The 15,019-nt window shown below is 59.8% G+C and overlaps 3 protein-coding genes across 4 annotated transcripts; 1 reads left to right on the forward strand and 2 right to left on the reverse strand.

Annotated features, from left to right (window-relative positions):
- Nucleotides 1–24: 24 nt before the first annotated feature.
- WDR55 (WD repeat domain 55) lies at nt 25–2,254 on the reverse strand. 2 transcript variants are annotated; one of them, XM_058034876.1, is made up of 8 exons: nt 2,231–2,254; nt 2,011–2,162; nt 1,828–1,928; nt 1,673–1,760; nt 1,347–1,526; nt 1,155–1,254; nt 892–1,061; nt 25–582 (listed from the first exon to the last, which is right to left on the reverse strand). In XM_058034876.1, exons 1-8 carry the CDS (start codon nt 2,249–2,251, stop codon nt 261–263), a joined length of 1,134 nt encoding a protein of 377 aa, XP_057890859.1. In that variant the 5' UTR covers nt 2,252–2,254; the 3' UTR covers nt 25–260. The 2 variants fall into 2 exon arrangements, with proteins under 2 accessions (XP_057890859.1, XP_057890860.1); XM_058034877.1 differs by having other exon boundaries at nt 2,011–2,153; nt 2,231–2,251.
- Nucleotides 2,255–3,414: 1,160 nt separating this feature from the next.
- IK (IK cytokine) lies at nt 3,415–12,660 on the reverse strand. Its single transcript, XM_058034968.1, has 20 exons — nt 12,577–12,660; nt 11,875–11,941; nt 11,582–11,674; nt 11,111–11,170; nt 9,869–10,036; nt 9,672–9,786; nt 9,416–9,486; nt 9,260–9,306; nt 8,872–9,035; nt 8,657–8,765; nt 8,204–8,243; nt 7,642–7,849; nt 7,315–7,333; nt 6,768–6,846; nt 6,444–6,524; nt 5,881–5,938; nt 5,420–5,508; nt 4,363–4,471; nt 3,783–3,817; nt 3,415–3,642 (listed from the first exon to the last, which is right to left on the reverse strand). Exons 1-20 carry the CDS (start codon nt 12,590–12,592, stop codon nt 3,615–3,617), a joined length of 1,656 nt encoding a protein of 551 aa, XP_057890951.1. The 5' UTR covers nt 12,593–12,660; the 3' UTR covers nt 3,415–3,614.
- A 127-nt stretch (nt 12,661–12,787) lies between these two features.
- NDUFA2 (NADH:ubiquinone oxidoreductase subunit A2) lies at nt 12,788–14,895 on the forward strand. The gene is made up of 3 exons (XM_058034874.1): nt 12,788–12,915; nt 13,016–13,122; nt 14,701–14,895. Exons 1-3 carry the CDS (start codon nt 12,812–12,814, stop codon nt 14,790–14,792), a joined length of 303 nt encoding a protein of 100 aa, XP_057890857.1. The 5' UTR covers nt 12,788–12,811; the 3' UTR covers nt 14,793–14,895.
- The last annotated feature ends 124 nt before the right edge of the window (nt 14,896–15,019 follow it).

Below are 15,019 nucleotides of genomic sequence, written 5' to 3' on the forward strand. Positions count from 1 at the left end.
CCCCTGCGGGACCCCCGCTGCCCCTTTAAGACCGCGCCTACAGCCCAGCTTGAGTGGCAGCCATAGGAGCCAATCAGAACGCCAGCGTCCTGCCCACCGACGGCGGCAGCAATCAGGCGAGGCCACGCCCCGCAGGCGGGCACTCCCAGGGGCTGCGGCTCTGATTGGCCGCGCCCCGCGAGAAGGACGGGCACAGCCCGCCTCCGCGCCAGGCGGGGCGGCAGCGCTGAGGGGGAGGCGCCCCGGCCCCGGGCGGCCGCTCAGTCGCTGTCGCTGTCGCTGCTGTCACCGCCCTCCGCCGCCTCCGGCTCGGCCTCGTCCCGCAGGTCGGCGAAGAAATCCTCCCCGCTGCCCAGCGCCTTGCTGCTGAGGGCGCGCAGCGGCCCTCCCTTCTTCTTCTTCCGCCGGTAATCATCGACCACCATGGAGCCGAGCGCCGACACGTCCCAGAACTTCACCTTCTGGTCGTGGCCGCTGCTGGCCAGGAGCTTCCCGTCCGCCGCCACGGCCAGCTGCTCGATGGGCTCGCCCAGGTGCTGCCCCACGCAGCCCAGCACGCGGTTCGGCAGCACGTTCACCGCCCTGGGCACGGCACGGGGCACTGAGGGCCCTGCAGCGCCCGGGGACGCTGCCTGCCCGCCTGTCCTGTGAGCTGGGCAAGGCTGATCCCGTCCGACACCCTCCTCCTTACACCCAGCCCATCCCACACCTCTCCTTCCACATCCCCTCCCATCCCATCCCATGCCATCCCATCCTCCACAATTCCCTGTCACCCCATCTCCAGCCCATCTCCCCCTTCCTATCCCACCACCCTCCACTCTCTTCCATCTCACCCCCCACACTCCCTCCCGATCCCACAGCTCCCCATCCCTCCCCAGTTGTCCCCCTGACCTGATGACTCCGTCCAGGGACCCCACGCACACGATGCTGTCCGTGATGGGCACCATGCAGTCAATGGTCTCTGCCCTGAGCGCAAAGCGGTCGCTGGCAGCCCCGAAGCCATCCCAGTTGAAGAGGTAGATGGTGCCTTCGCTGGAGCCACACGCCACCTTCCTCCCCCTCTAGGCAAAAGGAAGGGCAGTGAGGCAGAGGCAGAACAACAGCGAGGACAGGGAGCTGTGGGATGCTGCTCCATGCTGGGGAGCAGTGCCAACCTTCATCAGCACCACAGAGGTCAGGTCACCGTTCTGCGGCTCCGAGAGCAGCTCAAAGCGCCGTCTCTTCACGTTGAAGACACCCAAGGTGCCATCACCACTGTGGGACGTGGAAAGGACACGCTGTGAGCACAGGACATGGCACAGCGCACTCCTGCCATGGAGCCCGACCCCACGAAGCCCCTCCTGTACCTGGCTGTCAGCAGGATCTTCCCGTTGCCATCCACAGCCATGGCACTGATGTACTCCTCCTGCTGCCGGGCCTCCAGGATGGCGCTGCCCCTGCGCAGGTCCCACACCTTCACTGCCCCGCCGTCGTCACCCGTGGCGAAGATGTGGTTGTCGATGGGCAGCACGCAGTTGAGAGCTGCTCTGCAGAGACCCCGGCCCACGGTCACGGCTCCGGGGCAGCGCTGTAGGCTCTCCCTACGGCCCGGGGCTGCGTGGCCGTGCCGCGGGACGGAAGGGGACTATGGGACAATGCCCCACCGTTGTGCCCGGACTGAGCACGGACTTACTCGTGGGCCTTGGGGAAGCGCGTTTCCAGCCGTCCCTCCTCCGTTGTCAGAATGTGGATGGACTTATCCTTGGACACAGTGAAAAGCTCTGGAGAGCCGCGTTAGCGCCCCCCGCCCGGCGGCCCCCGGTGCCGCCCCACAGCCCCCGCACTCACTCTGCCCGTCCTGGGAGAACACCGCGTCCCGGCACGACTTGAGGTGATGTCCCGAGGACCAGAGCTGCCGGTTCTCCCCCTCGGTGCAGGAGTACGAGTACCTGCCGGCACGGGAGTGCTCGCCGGGACCCGCGGCAGCCGGGGAGCCCCGCTCAGCGTGTCCCAGCCCCCCGCTGCACTCACAGGTACACATCGCCGTCCACGTCCCCCGCGGCCAGCAGCGGCCGCTCCGGGTGCAGCGCGATGGCGTTGGCCGTGGCCTCCAGACAGATGTCCTCGGGCGTGTCCCGCACCCGCGGCTCCCGCGCCGCCGCCTCCGGGGACTCCTGGGGCTCCTGGGGACAGCGGGGCCGTGGGACCGGGCCCGGGGGCTCCGGGCTCCCGCAGCCCCACGCGTGCTCACCTCCTCCATGGCGGCCGCCATAGCGCCCTGCTCATTTGCATGGGCACGCCTTTCCTCATTTACATACACCCGCCCCTTGTTTACATGGCACCGCCCGCCTGCGCCTCTCAGCGCTGCGGGACCGGCCCGGCTGTGGGATGGCCCCGCCTTGGGGCTCTGGCTCCTCGGGGCTCCACCGCCTCGGGGCTCCACCGCCTCGGGGCTCCGGCGCCTCGGGGCTCCGGCTCCTCGGGGCTCCACCGCCTCGGGGCTCCGGCTCCTTGGGGCTCCACCGCCTCGGGGCTCCGGCTCCTCGGGGCTCCACCGCCTCGGGGCTCCGGCTCCTTGGGGCTCCACCGCCTCGGGGCTCCACCGCCTCGGGGCTCCGGCTCCTCGGGGCTCCGGCTCCTCGGGGCTCTGGCTCCTCGGGGCTCCGGCTCCTCGGGGCTCCGGCTCCTCGGGGCTCCACCGCCTCGGGGCTCCGGCGCCTCGGGGCTCTGGCTCCTTGGGGCTCCAGGATCCCGGCGCTCCGGCGCCTCGGGGCTCCGTCTTACCGGCGCCCCCTGCCCCGTTTCACCAGGTCCCTCCCCGCCCGCCTCACGTGTTCCTGTTCTTTAGCGCTTCACCATTGGGAGCTCCACAGGCTCCTTAATTCGCACCACAGGCTCCCCAGTTCACACCATCATCTCCTCTCTCTGACCCCAGGGGAGGGGGCGGCCAGGGACCAGGTGCCACTTCGGCCCCTTGCAGGGTCTGGGGGCTGTAGGGCCCCCCCTAGAGATCCCAGCCCAGCCAGGGACCACCAGCAGCGCCCCTGCCGAGAGGCCACCCCAGCTCCCCGCTGGCCCTGCCCCGAGGGAACGAGCTTTGCCTGGTGCTAGCCCCATCCTACCCTTTGCCAGCGCTTAGAGCAGCTTGCACATCCCTCTGCTCAGGGTCCCATTTCTTCCTCCCACCCTGAGGCACACAATGCTCAGCTGGGATTATTGCCCTCAAATTTGTTAATTTTATCCAGGGATGTTGCCCCAGCCCAAAAGGCTCCCACAATAAATACACTGAGCAACGGTTTGCCCTGTCAGTCCCAACAGTGCCTGGTAAGTAGAAGAGTCCTGGCACCACTGCTGCTCCAAAGGAGGCCAGAATGTGGAGGCCCTCCTCCCCTCCTACACCCCTTCTCTCTGCACACACAAACAGATGCTCACACACAAATTTAATGAGGTTTTATTAAGGCTACAACATTTACACAGCACAGGCTCTACAGCAAAGAACAGAGGGAGGGAAGACCCCCCAGCCCTGAGCAGAGAGTGGAGGTGTGTGGAGCAAGGACAGCACACCAGCAGGCTCTAGGAAGGCAGCTCCCAGTGGGCCAGGATTCCAGGAGAGGGAGGAAGAAAGGCAGGAGAAATCAGTACTTGGGACGTTTCACCTCAACCCTGAAAGAGAGAGCAGCAAGAGAGTGGTGAGGATGCAGGGCAGGCAGCTCCACCCCCTCTACATCCAGAGCTCAGCACTGACATCCACACTTTGATATCACAGAAGGTGGGGGGGGGGGCCAGCAGGGACCTCTACTTACCCATCAGCCTCCAACTTCTTCCTTTTCTCGATGATCTGCAGAGACAGCACAAGTCCTGTTACTCTCAGGGGATCTGGCTGCTCACAGCTAGCAGAGGGGCTGGAGGGTGCCAGATACCCCTGGGGAGAGCTGCAGCCAGGCCAGAGTGAGCTGAGCTGAGCTACAGCTGGAGAATCTTGGCCTGTTTGCCCTTTGCTCCTTTCTGGCCACCACAGACCATTTGTTCTCACCTTCCCCAGCGTGTCCCATACTGCTCACCCTGCCAGGACAACCCCCAGCTCTGCCAGCTGGCAAACAGGGAGCCACGAAGCATGTCCTGTCGTCCTGTCCCCTACAATCTCCTATGCATGGCTCCAAACTAATGGTTTTGGGCACATTCATCATCAGAGCAGAAAGCCCCAGCCTGGGGCTGCTCCCAGGACAGGGCTCCCAGACAAAGCCCCAGCCACCTCTGCAATACTGAAACCCCAAATATTTGCCTGATGTTCTTTCAAGGAGCAAACCCAGCTGGCAGAGAGCCAGCCCTGGTGCTCACACAGCCACTGGGCATGGCAGGGTGGCAGCCAGGCTGGGCACTCACCGCGCTGATCTTCTTCCACTGGCGGTCCAGCTCCGCCTTGTCGTTGGTCTCCTTGAAGCGGCGCGTCTTGCGCCCCTCTGACATCTTGATGCCGTACTGGAACGCTGCCCTGGAGAGGGAGCAGGACATGGCTCAGCACTCACAGGGCACGCACAGCCTGCCATGGCTCAGCACTCACAGGGGATGCACAGCCTGCCATGGCTCAGCACTCACAGGGCATGCACAGCCTGCCATGGCTCAGCACTCACAGGGCATGCACAGCCTGCCATGGCTCAGCACTCACAGGGCATGCACAGCCTGACATGGCTCAGCACTCACAGGGGATGCACAGCCTGACATGGCTCAGCACTCACAGGGCATGCACAGCCTGACATGGCTCAGCACTCACAGGGGATGCACAGCCTGCCATAGGAAGGGACACTCTCCCCAGCCACAAGCACATGCTCCAGAGCTGGCCTGAGCCCCCAAAGCAGCGCCTGGGTCAGAGTCTGCCACAGACACATTTTATGAAAAATCATTTCCTTAGGATTTTTCCTCCTGAGAAGCTGAGAGGCCTCAGGCACAAAATGTAAACAATGGTTATTTGCTGCTGTGGAATGCAACAGGTGCATCTGGGATTGGTCTCATGTGGTTGTTTCTAATTAATGGCCAATCACAGTCAGCTGGCTCAGTTCTCTGTCCGAAACACGAGCTTTTGTTCTCATTTCATTCCTTTTCTATTCTTAGCTGGCCTTCTGATGAAATCCTTTCTTCTATTCTTTTAGTATAGTTTTAATATAATATATATCATAAAATAATGAATCAAGCCTTCTGAAACATGGAGTCAATATTCTCATCTCTTCCCTCATCCTCAGACCCCTGCAAACATCACCACATGAGTCCTCAAGAGTGACACTACAAGCAAACACAAACCACCAGGCCCAGGACCCACAGCTCCTCCTCAGGTTCTCACAAGGGAGCCCCCAGCTTGCTTTAAGCTGCCCCAGCACCCAGGCTTGGCCAGCATGGCCATCCCACCCAGAACCCTCGCCTGGTCCTTCCTGAGGGCTGCACTCACTTGGGCAGAGCCTCTTTGTTGTTCATGTACTCGCTGTACTCCTCCTGTGTGTCAAAGTCCCAGCGGCCCAGAGGCCCCTTCTTGTTACCCTGCAGGGAAAGAACGACTCAGAGCAGCTCCTCAGTTGCTGAGAGGGCTTCTCACACAGCCCTGCACACCCAGCCACCAGGCTCCATCTCCCACCAGCCCCAGATCAAGGGCCTTGGCTCCAGATCCCCTCCCCAAGAAGTTCCAGACAGATTTTGTGGAAGAGGAAGTCAGAATGAGTAGCATGCCTGTCAACACCTCTGGGTCAAGTGCCAGTGACACCCGTTTGCACCCTGACACAACAGGGAGCAGATCAGCAAACCCCAAAGCTCACTCAGCACCCAGCTCCAGTGCTGCTTCTTTCCCATGGCATCCTCTCAGCTAGCATTGGTGCCAACTTTGCTGGCTGCTCCTCAAGGCTGGTGCCAACATACCTGATCCATTTTGCTGTAGTCCACCTCCTCATCACTGTCCACAGCCATATCATCCATTCTGGGGAGAAAAAAACAAGAAAAGGGGTCAGAGTGGGTCCATGAGATGGATCAGGACCTTGGAGCAGGTGGCAGTCATGTCTCATGGTCTCAGACCAAACACAGTTCCTGGGCCAGAGGGAAATGGTCCTAGCTGCAAGCCCTGCAGGTGATGCACAGGGCATCCAAGGTTGGAAATGTTTCCAGGATGACTCTGCAGGCTGAAAGATGTTCCTCTCCCACTGAGGGAGGCCACAGCTTCACAACCACATGGATTAACTGGGAATGCAGCAGATTCCCAGCCTCCCCCTGGCTCTGAGGGGCAGCAGGCTCCAGGCAGCCACCCACAGAAGAGAGCAGCTAAGAAGAGCCTGAAGCAAAGGCTTGGGATGGTTTTCCCAGTCAGCTGTTGCCACAGACAAGGCCAGGCCTGCTCCCCAACAAGCAGTGGGGCTGATGTTCAAGTCCTTACTGCCAGAGAACAGCAGCCCCTCAGCACAGCCTGCTCCCACCCCACAGCTCCTTACGTGGCAGGGTAGCACTCAGCATAGCTGTTGGACATGCCAAAGAAGTCTCCCAGCTGCTTCTTGTCTTCTGGCTTCTTCAAAGTGGCAGCAGTTAAGGAAAGCACCACAAGAGCTGAGCCTTACAGCTGCAGGCTGGGCACAGCCAGCTGAAAACCTCCTCCTGCCCCAACACAACCAAACTGGGGGGTGCAGAGCTTTTGTTTGGTGTGAGAGAAGCGTTTCCCTGATACCAAGTGAGGCAGGACAGCCCCCCAGATGTGCTTGTGCCTGCAAGGGCTGCCCAGCCCCACAGCCAGGCAGGCTGGCACAGACAGTAAAGGATATGCCTCTGTCCCCTCCCAGCCAGCAGCTCCAGCAAACTTCTCATTGATGGACTTGATGAGCTCCTTGGCTGAGCCAGGTCCTGGGGTAGAGAAAGCAGCAGGTTACATCTGGGGGGAGAACAGCTCACTGCAGAACACAGGTGGGCAGACCCCTTTGGGACACAGTAACAGGCAGGATAAGCTGCCTCACATTAGGTACAAGAGGAGCAAACCAGTTTGGCACTGATGGGATGGGCTGATCCCAGGAGACCTGGAATCTTTACAACAGTTTGTGTTGGGAGGGATCTTGAAGCCCATCTTGTTCCAACTCCCTGCCATGGTCAGGGACACCTTCCACTATCCCAGGGTGCTCCAAGCCCTGTCCAACCTGGCCTTTAACACTTGCAGGGATGGGGCAGCCACAGCTTCTCTGGGCAACCTCTGCCAGGGCCTGCCCACCCTCACAGGGAAGAATTCCTTCCAATACCTAATCTACATCTCTCCTCTTTTAGCTTAAATCCATTCCCCCTTGTCCCACCCCTCTCAGGTACCCACCACACTTGACTCACCTTTGTCGATGTCCGTGGGCTGCAAAGAAGAGGGAGAGACAGTGTCAATGACACAGAGCTGAAGCACAAACCCAGCAGGCAGGTGCCAGGGCTGCTCACTTGCTGAGGGACAGGACAAGCACCCAGCCACCCAGCAAGCTCTGGGGACAGGCAGAGCTCAGCAGGAGCTGGCACTGGCACGTGCAGGGGCACAACCAGAGATACCCAAACCCCACGGTCCTCATGAAGGACTGTCCCACCTGAGATCTGCCCTTTGTGGGAAATCTCAGGCAGGACAGCCCCACAAAGGGCAGATCTCAGGTGGGACAGTCCTTCATGAGCACTCACCTCATCGTCAGCCTTGGGCTTCTCAAAGTAGCTGTGCCTCTTCTTCTCCTCCTCGCGCTCCCGGTCCCGCTCCCTGTCCCTCTCCCGGTCCCGCTCCCGGTCTCGCTCCCGGTCCCGGTCCCGCTCTCTCTCCCGGTACCGCTCCCGTTCCTTGTCCCGGGGCATCTTGGCAGTGGAGGGCACATAATCCCCAATGTCCTCAAAGATGCTACAAGTGGAAAAGAGCCTGGAGTTACATGTGCTGCAGGAAGAGGCCATAACCTCCTCCTTGTCACCTGGAGCACACAGGACCAGCACCAAGAGCTAAGGACACCAGATATGGAAATGGTTTCCACCTCTGCTACCTTCTGCTGCAGGACCTGAGTTGTGTGGTCCAGGGCAACAGTGAGCCCTCACCTGCCTCAAGCCTGAAATCCAAACCAGAGCTTGCCTCCAGCCTTGTCCTACAAACTGCAGGTCCAGCAGCTCCAAACTCAGCCCTCTCTAAATGTGGTGGGCCAAAAAGCCATTCCCGAAGGGACAGAGCTGTGACCCCACAGCCAGAGAGCAGGGAGGCACTTACTTCATATCAGCTTCAGGAGGCTTCTTCTCATCCAGCTTCCCTGCAAGGACACAACAGCAGTGAGAGGCACATCATCCACTCTGCCCCCCTGTGCTGCCCCTCTGTCCCTGTCGGTTCCAAGCTGCAGGAGTGGCAAGCCTGGAGGACGTCACATCATACCCAGCCCCCCCAGGAAGCCATTGTGTCCCTCCCCAGGAGGAGGCATTTCCCCAAGGAACTGGGCCTTCATCAGGAAGAGCAGAGCACCACGAGGTACCCTCCCTCACAGCTCTCATTTCCCAGCAGCCTGTCCAGTGTGCTCCGGCCTTCAGGACTCAGCACTCAGGAAATCACTGTTCTCCAAGCCCACTGTCTTATGGCACAGGGGAATACCACAAACCAAAACACATCCCATTCCCTTGGGATATGCTCCAAGCACTAAAATCCTATTACTTGGTTCCTTTCACCTCCTACCTTTGTCCTTCTTCTTGAGCTTCTTGTTGCGGGTGCCTTGCCTGAGATAGGAGAGGATCTGCGTGAGCTTGCTGATGACGATGTCGTTGGTGGTCAGCGTGGTCTGGGCCTGAAAGGGAAATCCACAAGGAAGCATCCTGGGAACCCCTCCCAGAACAACCTGCTGTGGCCGGCTCAGAGCAGTGAGGGGGAGCAGGAGCAGGCCAGCTGGGTACCTCCATGGTGGGGCAGTCAGCCTTGCTGCGGATCAGCGTGGTGGGGATGTCGGTGTCGGCGTACTCATCATCCAGATCCACCACGTAGGCCATCCTGCCCGGCAGGAACAGCTCGTTCCGCTCGTAGGTCTTGTTCTTGAACAGGATGCGGTAAATGTTGCGGCCTGGCCAGAAGGAAAAGTGTGGGAAAGCAGAGGATAAGCCCACAGTGAACCATCTTTAGTTTATCAGCAATATGAGATGACATCCTAAGTACACACTTCCTTCAGTCCTCAAATTCAGGAATTTCCCCCTCCAATGGTTTTCATTCCTAGATTCACCCTCCAGAATTTCTCCCACATTCACAGCACACACAAGGTGGGGAACAGCCACATCAACACAGTCTTACCCAGCCGGGTCTTAAACTCAATTTTGTTCTCAGGATCTTCATCTTTCCTAAACGGAAAGAGAAACCAGAAGTATTAGAGCCAAGTGAATGGCTCCTCTGCATCCTCCTCTCTTGCAAGCAGCTGCACTCAGGAATGCCAAATACTCAATCACTCACTTTGTTTCTTTCTGGGGCTTCTCCATCATTTCCTCCTCTTCCTTCTCCTTGCTGGCAATCTCAGCTCGTACCTGGATGCAGAGTAAATCCACACATTACAGCCCAACCCATGCCACTGCTGCCCATCTGTGAGCCCCAACAGATCTCCAGCCCTGCAATAATCCTCCCCAGGAAAAGAAATCCACACTGCCAGGACCAGCCTGTGTGTGTGAGAGAGAGGACAGACCAAGAGCAGCACTGTGGTATCTGCACTCACCTTCTGCAACAGGGCAAAGTCCAGACCCTTCACCAAGTGAGTGTGCTCCATGTCACCACCCAAGAACTTGGACTCCTGGATCAACTGTCTCCTCTTCTCTGCAGCAGATTTATCCCTGTGCAATGAGCACAGAGGCAGGTGAGGGCCAGCCCCCCAGCCCAGCCTGGCCAGCCCAGCCCCCAGCACAGCCCACGTACGCCTCGGCCGTGGGCCCCACAGCCCTGTAGTTGGCCGTGGTGCTGATCAGCTCTGTCTCCTCGTAGTCCTTGTTCACTCCATCCCTCCTCTCCTTGGCTCGGTCCCGGTACTTCTCGGCCAGCTCCCTCTCGCGCTCGATCTCCTGCTGCCGCAGCTTGGCGTAGTAACTGTGGGTGGGACACAGCTGGGGGTTAACAGCGACCTGCTCGTGTCTTTGGGGTCAGCTGGGGGTTAACAGTGACCTGCTCCTGTCTGTGGGGTCAGCTAGGGGTTAACAGTGACCTGCTCGTGTATTTGGGGTCAGCTGGGGGTTAACAGTGACCTGCTCCTGTCTTTAGGGTCAGCTCAGGGTTAACAGTGACCTGCTCGTGTCTTTGGGGTCAGCTAGGGGTTAACAGTGACCTGCTCGTGTATTTGGGGTCAGCTGGGGGTTAACAGTGACCTGCTCCTGTCTTTAGGGTCAGCTCAGGGTTAACAGTGACCTGCTCGTGTATTTGGTGTCAGCTCAGGGTTAACAGTGACCTGCTCGTGTATTTGGGGTCAGCTGGGGGTTAACAGTGACCTGCTCCTGTCTTTAGGGTCAGCTCAGGGTTAACAGTGACCTGCTCGTGTCTGTGGGGTCAGCTCAGGGTTAACAGTGACCTGCTCGTGTATTTGGTGTCAGCTTGGGGTTAACAGTGACCTGCTCGTGTCTTTGGGGTCAGCTGGGGGTTAACTGCGACCTGCTCGTGTCTTTGGGGTCAGCTCAGGGTTAACAGTGACCTGCTCATGGTTTTGCGGTCACCTAACAGCCCCTGAGGCCTCTCACACACCCACTCTGCTCCCAATCCCTTCCCAGAAATGCACTACAGCACCATGGGACACAGCAGGCCTGGAGCAGACTGCTGAACTGAGGAGCTCCATCCTCCCTTCCCAAGGGAAGGGCTCCAGTGCAGTCCTGCTGTGCAGACATGTCCCAAAGCACACAGGGATCACTGCAAGGTCCCACCACTGCCCTGCTCTCCCAGACACCCACAGGGCCTCTCCTGCTTCTTCTGCAGGTGAAGCTTCAGCCCCATCCTACTGCTGCCCTCCCACAGCTGTTCCCACAAGCAGTGACAGTTCTCGGCCTGAGCTCTTCTCCAAAGCTCTTGAATAATCCACTCGAGGCCCTCTTTGGGAGCACAAGAGATGAGAACTGCTTCCACTGGCAGGACACAATGTATAATGACAAGTCCTGCTGCATCTCTTTCCCCACTTACCTTTTCTTCTTCCTCCTGCGAGCAGCTGGATCTTCATCCTCATTGTACTCCCGGGGCATCCTGGAAAAGGGTGAAAAAACACATGTACAATCTGAGAGCCACGTGGGTGACAGGTGGACAGAACAGTCCCTCACACACAGCAGAGCACTGAGGTGCTCAGAGATGGAACAGAACAAGCTCTCACGCTTAATTTCCCCCTAATTCTACACTGTCAACAGGGACAGGAAAATACTGATTTTCACTGAACCAAATCTGCCTCCTGCACACAGCATCTTAACAGCCACAAAGCCTCCCTCTTTTCTTTACAGCAGCCCTGACCCACCTGCTTCCCCTCTTCCCACACTCACTGGCAAAACCCCCTGTAGATATTTCCCTGCAGAGTACAGAGGAGAGGGCCAGCTGGGCCCAGAGCCCCAGAGGGAAAGGGGGCACGGATTGTCCCACAGAGCTGTGACACAGAGCCCTACTCACTCATGGTGGCGAGACTTGGAGGGTGGCGCAGATGTTGGCGCAGCCCGCGGGGTCATGAGAAGCTTCCTGAAGTCTTCATTGGTCAGCTTGGATCTGCAAGGCAGGGAAGGAACAGCAACCATCACTCCCACAGAGCTCTGGAGGAGGAGCAGGTCCAGTGTGACCGAGAAGGGCATCAGGTACCCCTGGAGGGAGCCCAAAGGCTGCAGTGCACCAGTGACTTCCATGGAAATCAGCCTGGGGTCCCTCAGCGCTGCTCCAGCCCCAGCCCAAGGCCCCAGGGCTGTACTCACTGGTGGAAGGAGTGCGAGTCGTCCACATCGTGGCCCTCGGGGGCCAGGGGGTTGGAGAACGGCTCATCTGGGGGACAGGAGAGAGAGAGAGAGAGCTCAGGCACTGCTTGCACCGCTTCACATCCTCCCAGGAGCCACAGAGGGAGCAGTGTCCGCCTGTGGCTCCGAGCTGGATCCCAGCCCGAGCTCACCCGGGCCGGCCTGCACAGGACACGGGGTCCCGGTGCCACTGCCAGACCACAAGCCCGGCGGCTCTGCGCCTTCTAGGGGGTGTCCCGTCCCCTGCACCCTGCGACTGTCCCTGCATCCTCTCCAGCGCCCGAAACACCCACGGCCCCACTCCCGGGGCGCGCCCGGTGCCAATCCCCGCGCTGAGGCCCAGCCCCGCCGCACCCCGCCTGGCTCCTCACCCTGAGCTGCCCAAGGCTCCCGTGGGGTCCCTGCCCGGCCCCGCGGGCTGTGGCCGCAGCCCGTCCCCCTCAGAGCCGCCCCTCGCACCGGCCCGGCGAGCCCGGGGGCACCCTGGGCCTACACCGCCCCCCAGCGGGCCGCTGCCGCCCGCCCCGCCACAAGCGCCGCGCAGGCCAAATGCCACGGCCCCAGGGATGTGCCCCACGGCCCCAGGGATGTGCCCCACGGCCCCAGGGATGTGCCCCACGGCCCGGGAGTGCCCCGTGTCCCTGTCCCTGTCCCCGAACTCACTGTCGCGGTCCGGCATCGCTGCGCTCCCAGCTCCGCTGTGCGACCCTTCCGCTCTGCGCGGCCCTCCCAGCGCACCCCGCGGCCGCCGCTCCCATTGGTGGGTGTGATCACAGCGAGCGCGCCCATTGGCGGGTGCCATCACGGCCGGCGCTCCCATTGGTGGAAGGGCTACAGCGGGCGCTGCGATTGGCGGAGGCGCCGCAGTCCCACCCCCGCTGTTGTCCGGGCAGGGAAGATGGCGGCGGTCTCTGTGAAGAGCATCGGGGGCAGGCTGGGCCTGGCGCTGAGGGAGCTCCGCATCCACCTGTGCCAGCGCTCCCCCAGCAGCCGCGGCGTCAGGTCAGCGCGGGGACGGGCCGGGCCGGGGGTGCTCCTCCAGGGGAGCGAGCCACCCCCGGGCTGAGCCAGAGGGACCCGCCGCTCCTCCTTCCCTCCGCAGGGAATTCATCGAGCAGCACTACGTGACCCTGAAGAAGGCGAATCCCGATTTCCCTATCCTGATCCGCGAGTGCTCCGGTATCCAGCCCAAGCTGTGGGCGCGGTACGGTGAGTAGGGGGTGCCCGCCGGGAAACAGCACGGAATTATCCGGGCATGGTTGGGGTTGGAAAGGGAGCTCTGGGAAGGATCGAGGGAGGTACGTGTGGAAAGGACAGGCACGGGAGGACGGGGATGGGACAATCACGGAGTGATTGGGTTAGAAGCGATTTTAAAGCTTCTCCATGGGCACCTCCTGCCATGGGCAAGGACACCTTCCACCGACCCGGCTGCTGCCAGCCCTGTCCGGCCTGGGCACTGCGGGGCGGGGGCACCCACAGCCGCTCTGGTCACCCACAGCCGCTCTGGTCACCCACAGCTGCTCTGGGCAGCCACGGCTGCTCTGGGCATCCACGGCCGCTCCGGGCACCCACGGCCGCTCCGGGCACCCGCAGCCGCTCTGGGCACCCACGGCCGCTCCGGGCACCCACGGCCGCTCTGGGCACCCACAGCCGCTCCGTGCCAGCCCTGCCACCCTCAGGCAGGCAGTGCCGCTGCAGCACGGCAGCGCAGGGGTTACAGAGGGAGGGTGGCAGGGAGAGCAGCTGCCCTCAGCACAGGCTCTGGGGTTATTTCAGGGAAGTGACCCAGGGGAAGCACAGCAGGGAGGGCTCAGTGCTCAGCAGGGCCTTCCCAGCTCTGGATCTGGCTCATCTCCTACCCTCACCCCAGTCACTACATGTCACAGACATCTTTTATGAAAAATCCTTTCCTTAGGATTTTTTTCTCCTGAGAAGCTGAGAGGCCTCAGGAACAAAATGTAAACAAGGATTATCTGCTGCTGTGGAATGCAACAGGTGCATCTGTGGTTGTTTCTAATTAATGGCCAATCACAGTCAGCTGGCTCGGACTCTCTGAGACACAAGCCTTTGTTATCATTTCATTCCTTTTCTATTCTTAGCTAGCCTTCTGATTAAATCCTTTCTTTTAGTATAGTTTTAATATAATAAATATCATAAAATAATAAATCAAGCCTTCTGAACATGGAGTCAGATCCTCATCTCTTCCCTCATCCTCAGACCCCTGTGAACACGGGCACTACACAAACGTGTGGCTGTTCCTCCTTTATTTTCACTGCCTTTTCAGTGAAACAGCAAGAAGAAAGCAGAAAAGCCCCTTTGGAAATGATTTGTTTTCCTCAAAGGTCATCCAGGCTGGAAAAACTAATTTAGGACCTGTTGAAAAGATGCAGTGACTCTCTGAGCACAGAGCAGGGGAGTCTCGTGTGTCTGGGTGGGACTGGGAGGGAAATTGAGCCCGGGGTCAGCCCAGGTTGGGGCAGCTGTAGGAACAGTTTTCAGGCTGGTTTCCTGAGGGGACACCTTGCTGGGATGAGGCTGAAGGGCACAGGGTTGCTCTTGGATGTGTCTCTGCCCAGGCAGAGCTAACAAAAGGAGACTGGGAAAGGTGTTGAGCTGCTCTGAGCTCTTTCCAAGGGAAAGGAGGAGAATAGGAAATTGGAAATGTTAACTTGGGCAGATGGAGGAACACTGGGATGTGGTGATGGGAGCCTGGGCTGTGACATCAGTGCCTTGCAGCAGGAAAAGACCCCACACCTGCCCCCTCTCACCCTGCCTGTTTTCCCACAGAGTTTGGGAAAGAGAAGAGCATCCCACTGAGCAACCTGAGCGTGGATGAAGTGGCCAAGGCCCTGGAGAGCATTGTGAAAAGCCATGCATGACAACAGACAGGAAGTACACACCTGCTGGACACCTGACTGATTATCTTTAATGTCCAAGATGTATCTTTAATTTATCAGTTCATAAACACAATGTGCTTACCTTGAGCTTGGTGGTGGCTGAGAGCCCAAGGAATGGCTGAGGCAGCCATTCAGCCCTCCCTGGCACAGGAGAGTCTGCCTGGGCTGCAGCTCAGCTCTGCCCCTGCTCCAGGCTCTGGGGGCACTGG

Source organism: Melospiza georgiana, chromosome 15, assembly GCF_028018845.1.
Source record: "Melospiza georgiana isolate bMelGeo1 chromosome 15, bMelGeo1.pri, whole genome shotgun sequence".
Lineage (NCBI taxonomy): Eukaryota > Metazoa > Chordata > Aves > Passeriformes > Passerellidae > Melospiza > Melospiza georgiana.

Bases quoted from the DNA above. Each gene is read 5' to 3' on its own strand.
- WDR55 (XM_058034876.1), bottom strand. From the start codon at position 2,251: ATGGCGGCCGCCATGGAGGAG. The intron at 1,929-2,010 runs GTGAGTGCAGCG...CCGTGCCGGCAG, and splicing joins GTGGACGGCGATGTGTACCT to GTACTCGTACTCCTGCACCG. The intron at 1,062-1,154 runs GTTGGCACTGCT...CCTTTTGCCTAG, and splicing joins CCTCTGTGGTGCTGATGAAG to AGGGGGAGGAAGGTGGCGTG.
- IK (XM_058034968.1), bottom strand. The intron at 5,939-6,443 runs GTAAGGAGCTGT...TTTTCTCCCCAG, and splicing joins GCTGAGTGCTACCCTGCCAC to AATGGATGATATGGCTGTGG. The intron at 4,472-5,419 runs GTGAGTGCAGCC...CTCCCTCTCCAG, and splicing joins AACAAAGAGGCTCTGCCCAA to GGCAGCGTTCCAGTACGGCA.
- NDUFA2 (XM_058034874.1), top strand. From the start codon at position 12,812: ATGGCGGCGGTCTCTGTGAAGAGCATCGGGGGCAGGCTGGGCCTGGCG. The intron at 12,916-13,015 runs GTCAGCGCGGGG...TTCCCTCCGCAG, and splicing joins CCCAGCAGCCGCGGCGTCAG to GGAATTCATCGAGCAGCACT. The intron at 13,123-14,700 runs GTGAGTAGGGGG...GTTTTCCCACAG, and splicing joins CAAGCTGTGGGCGCGGTACG to AGTTTGGGAAAGAGAAGAGC.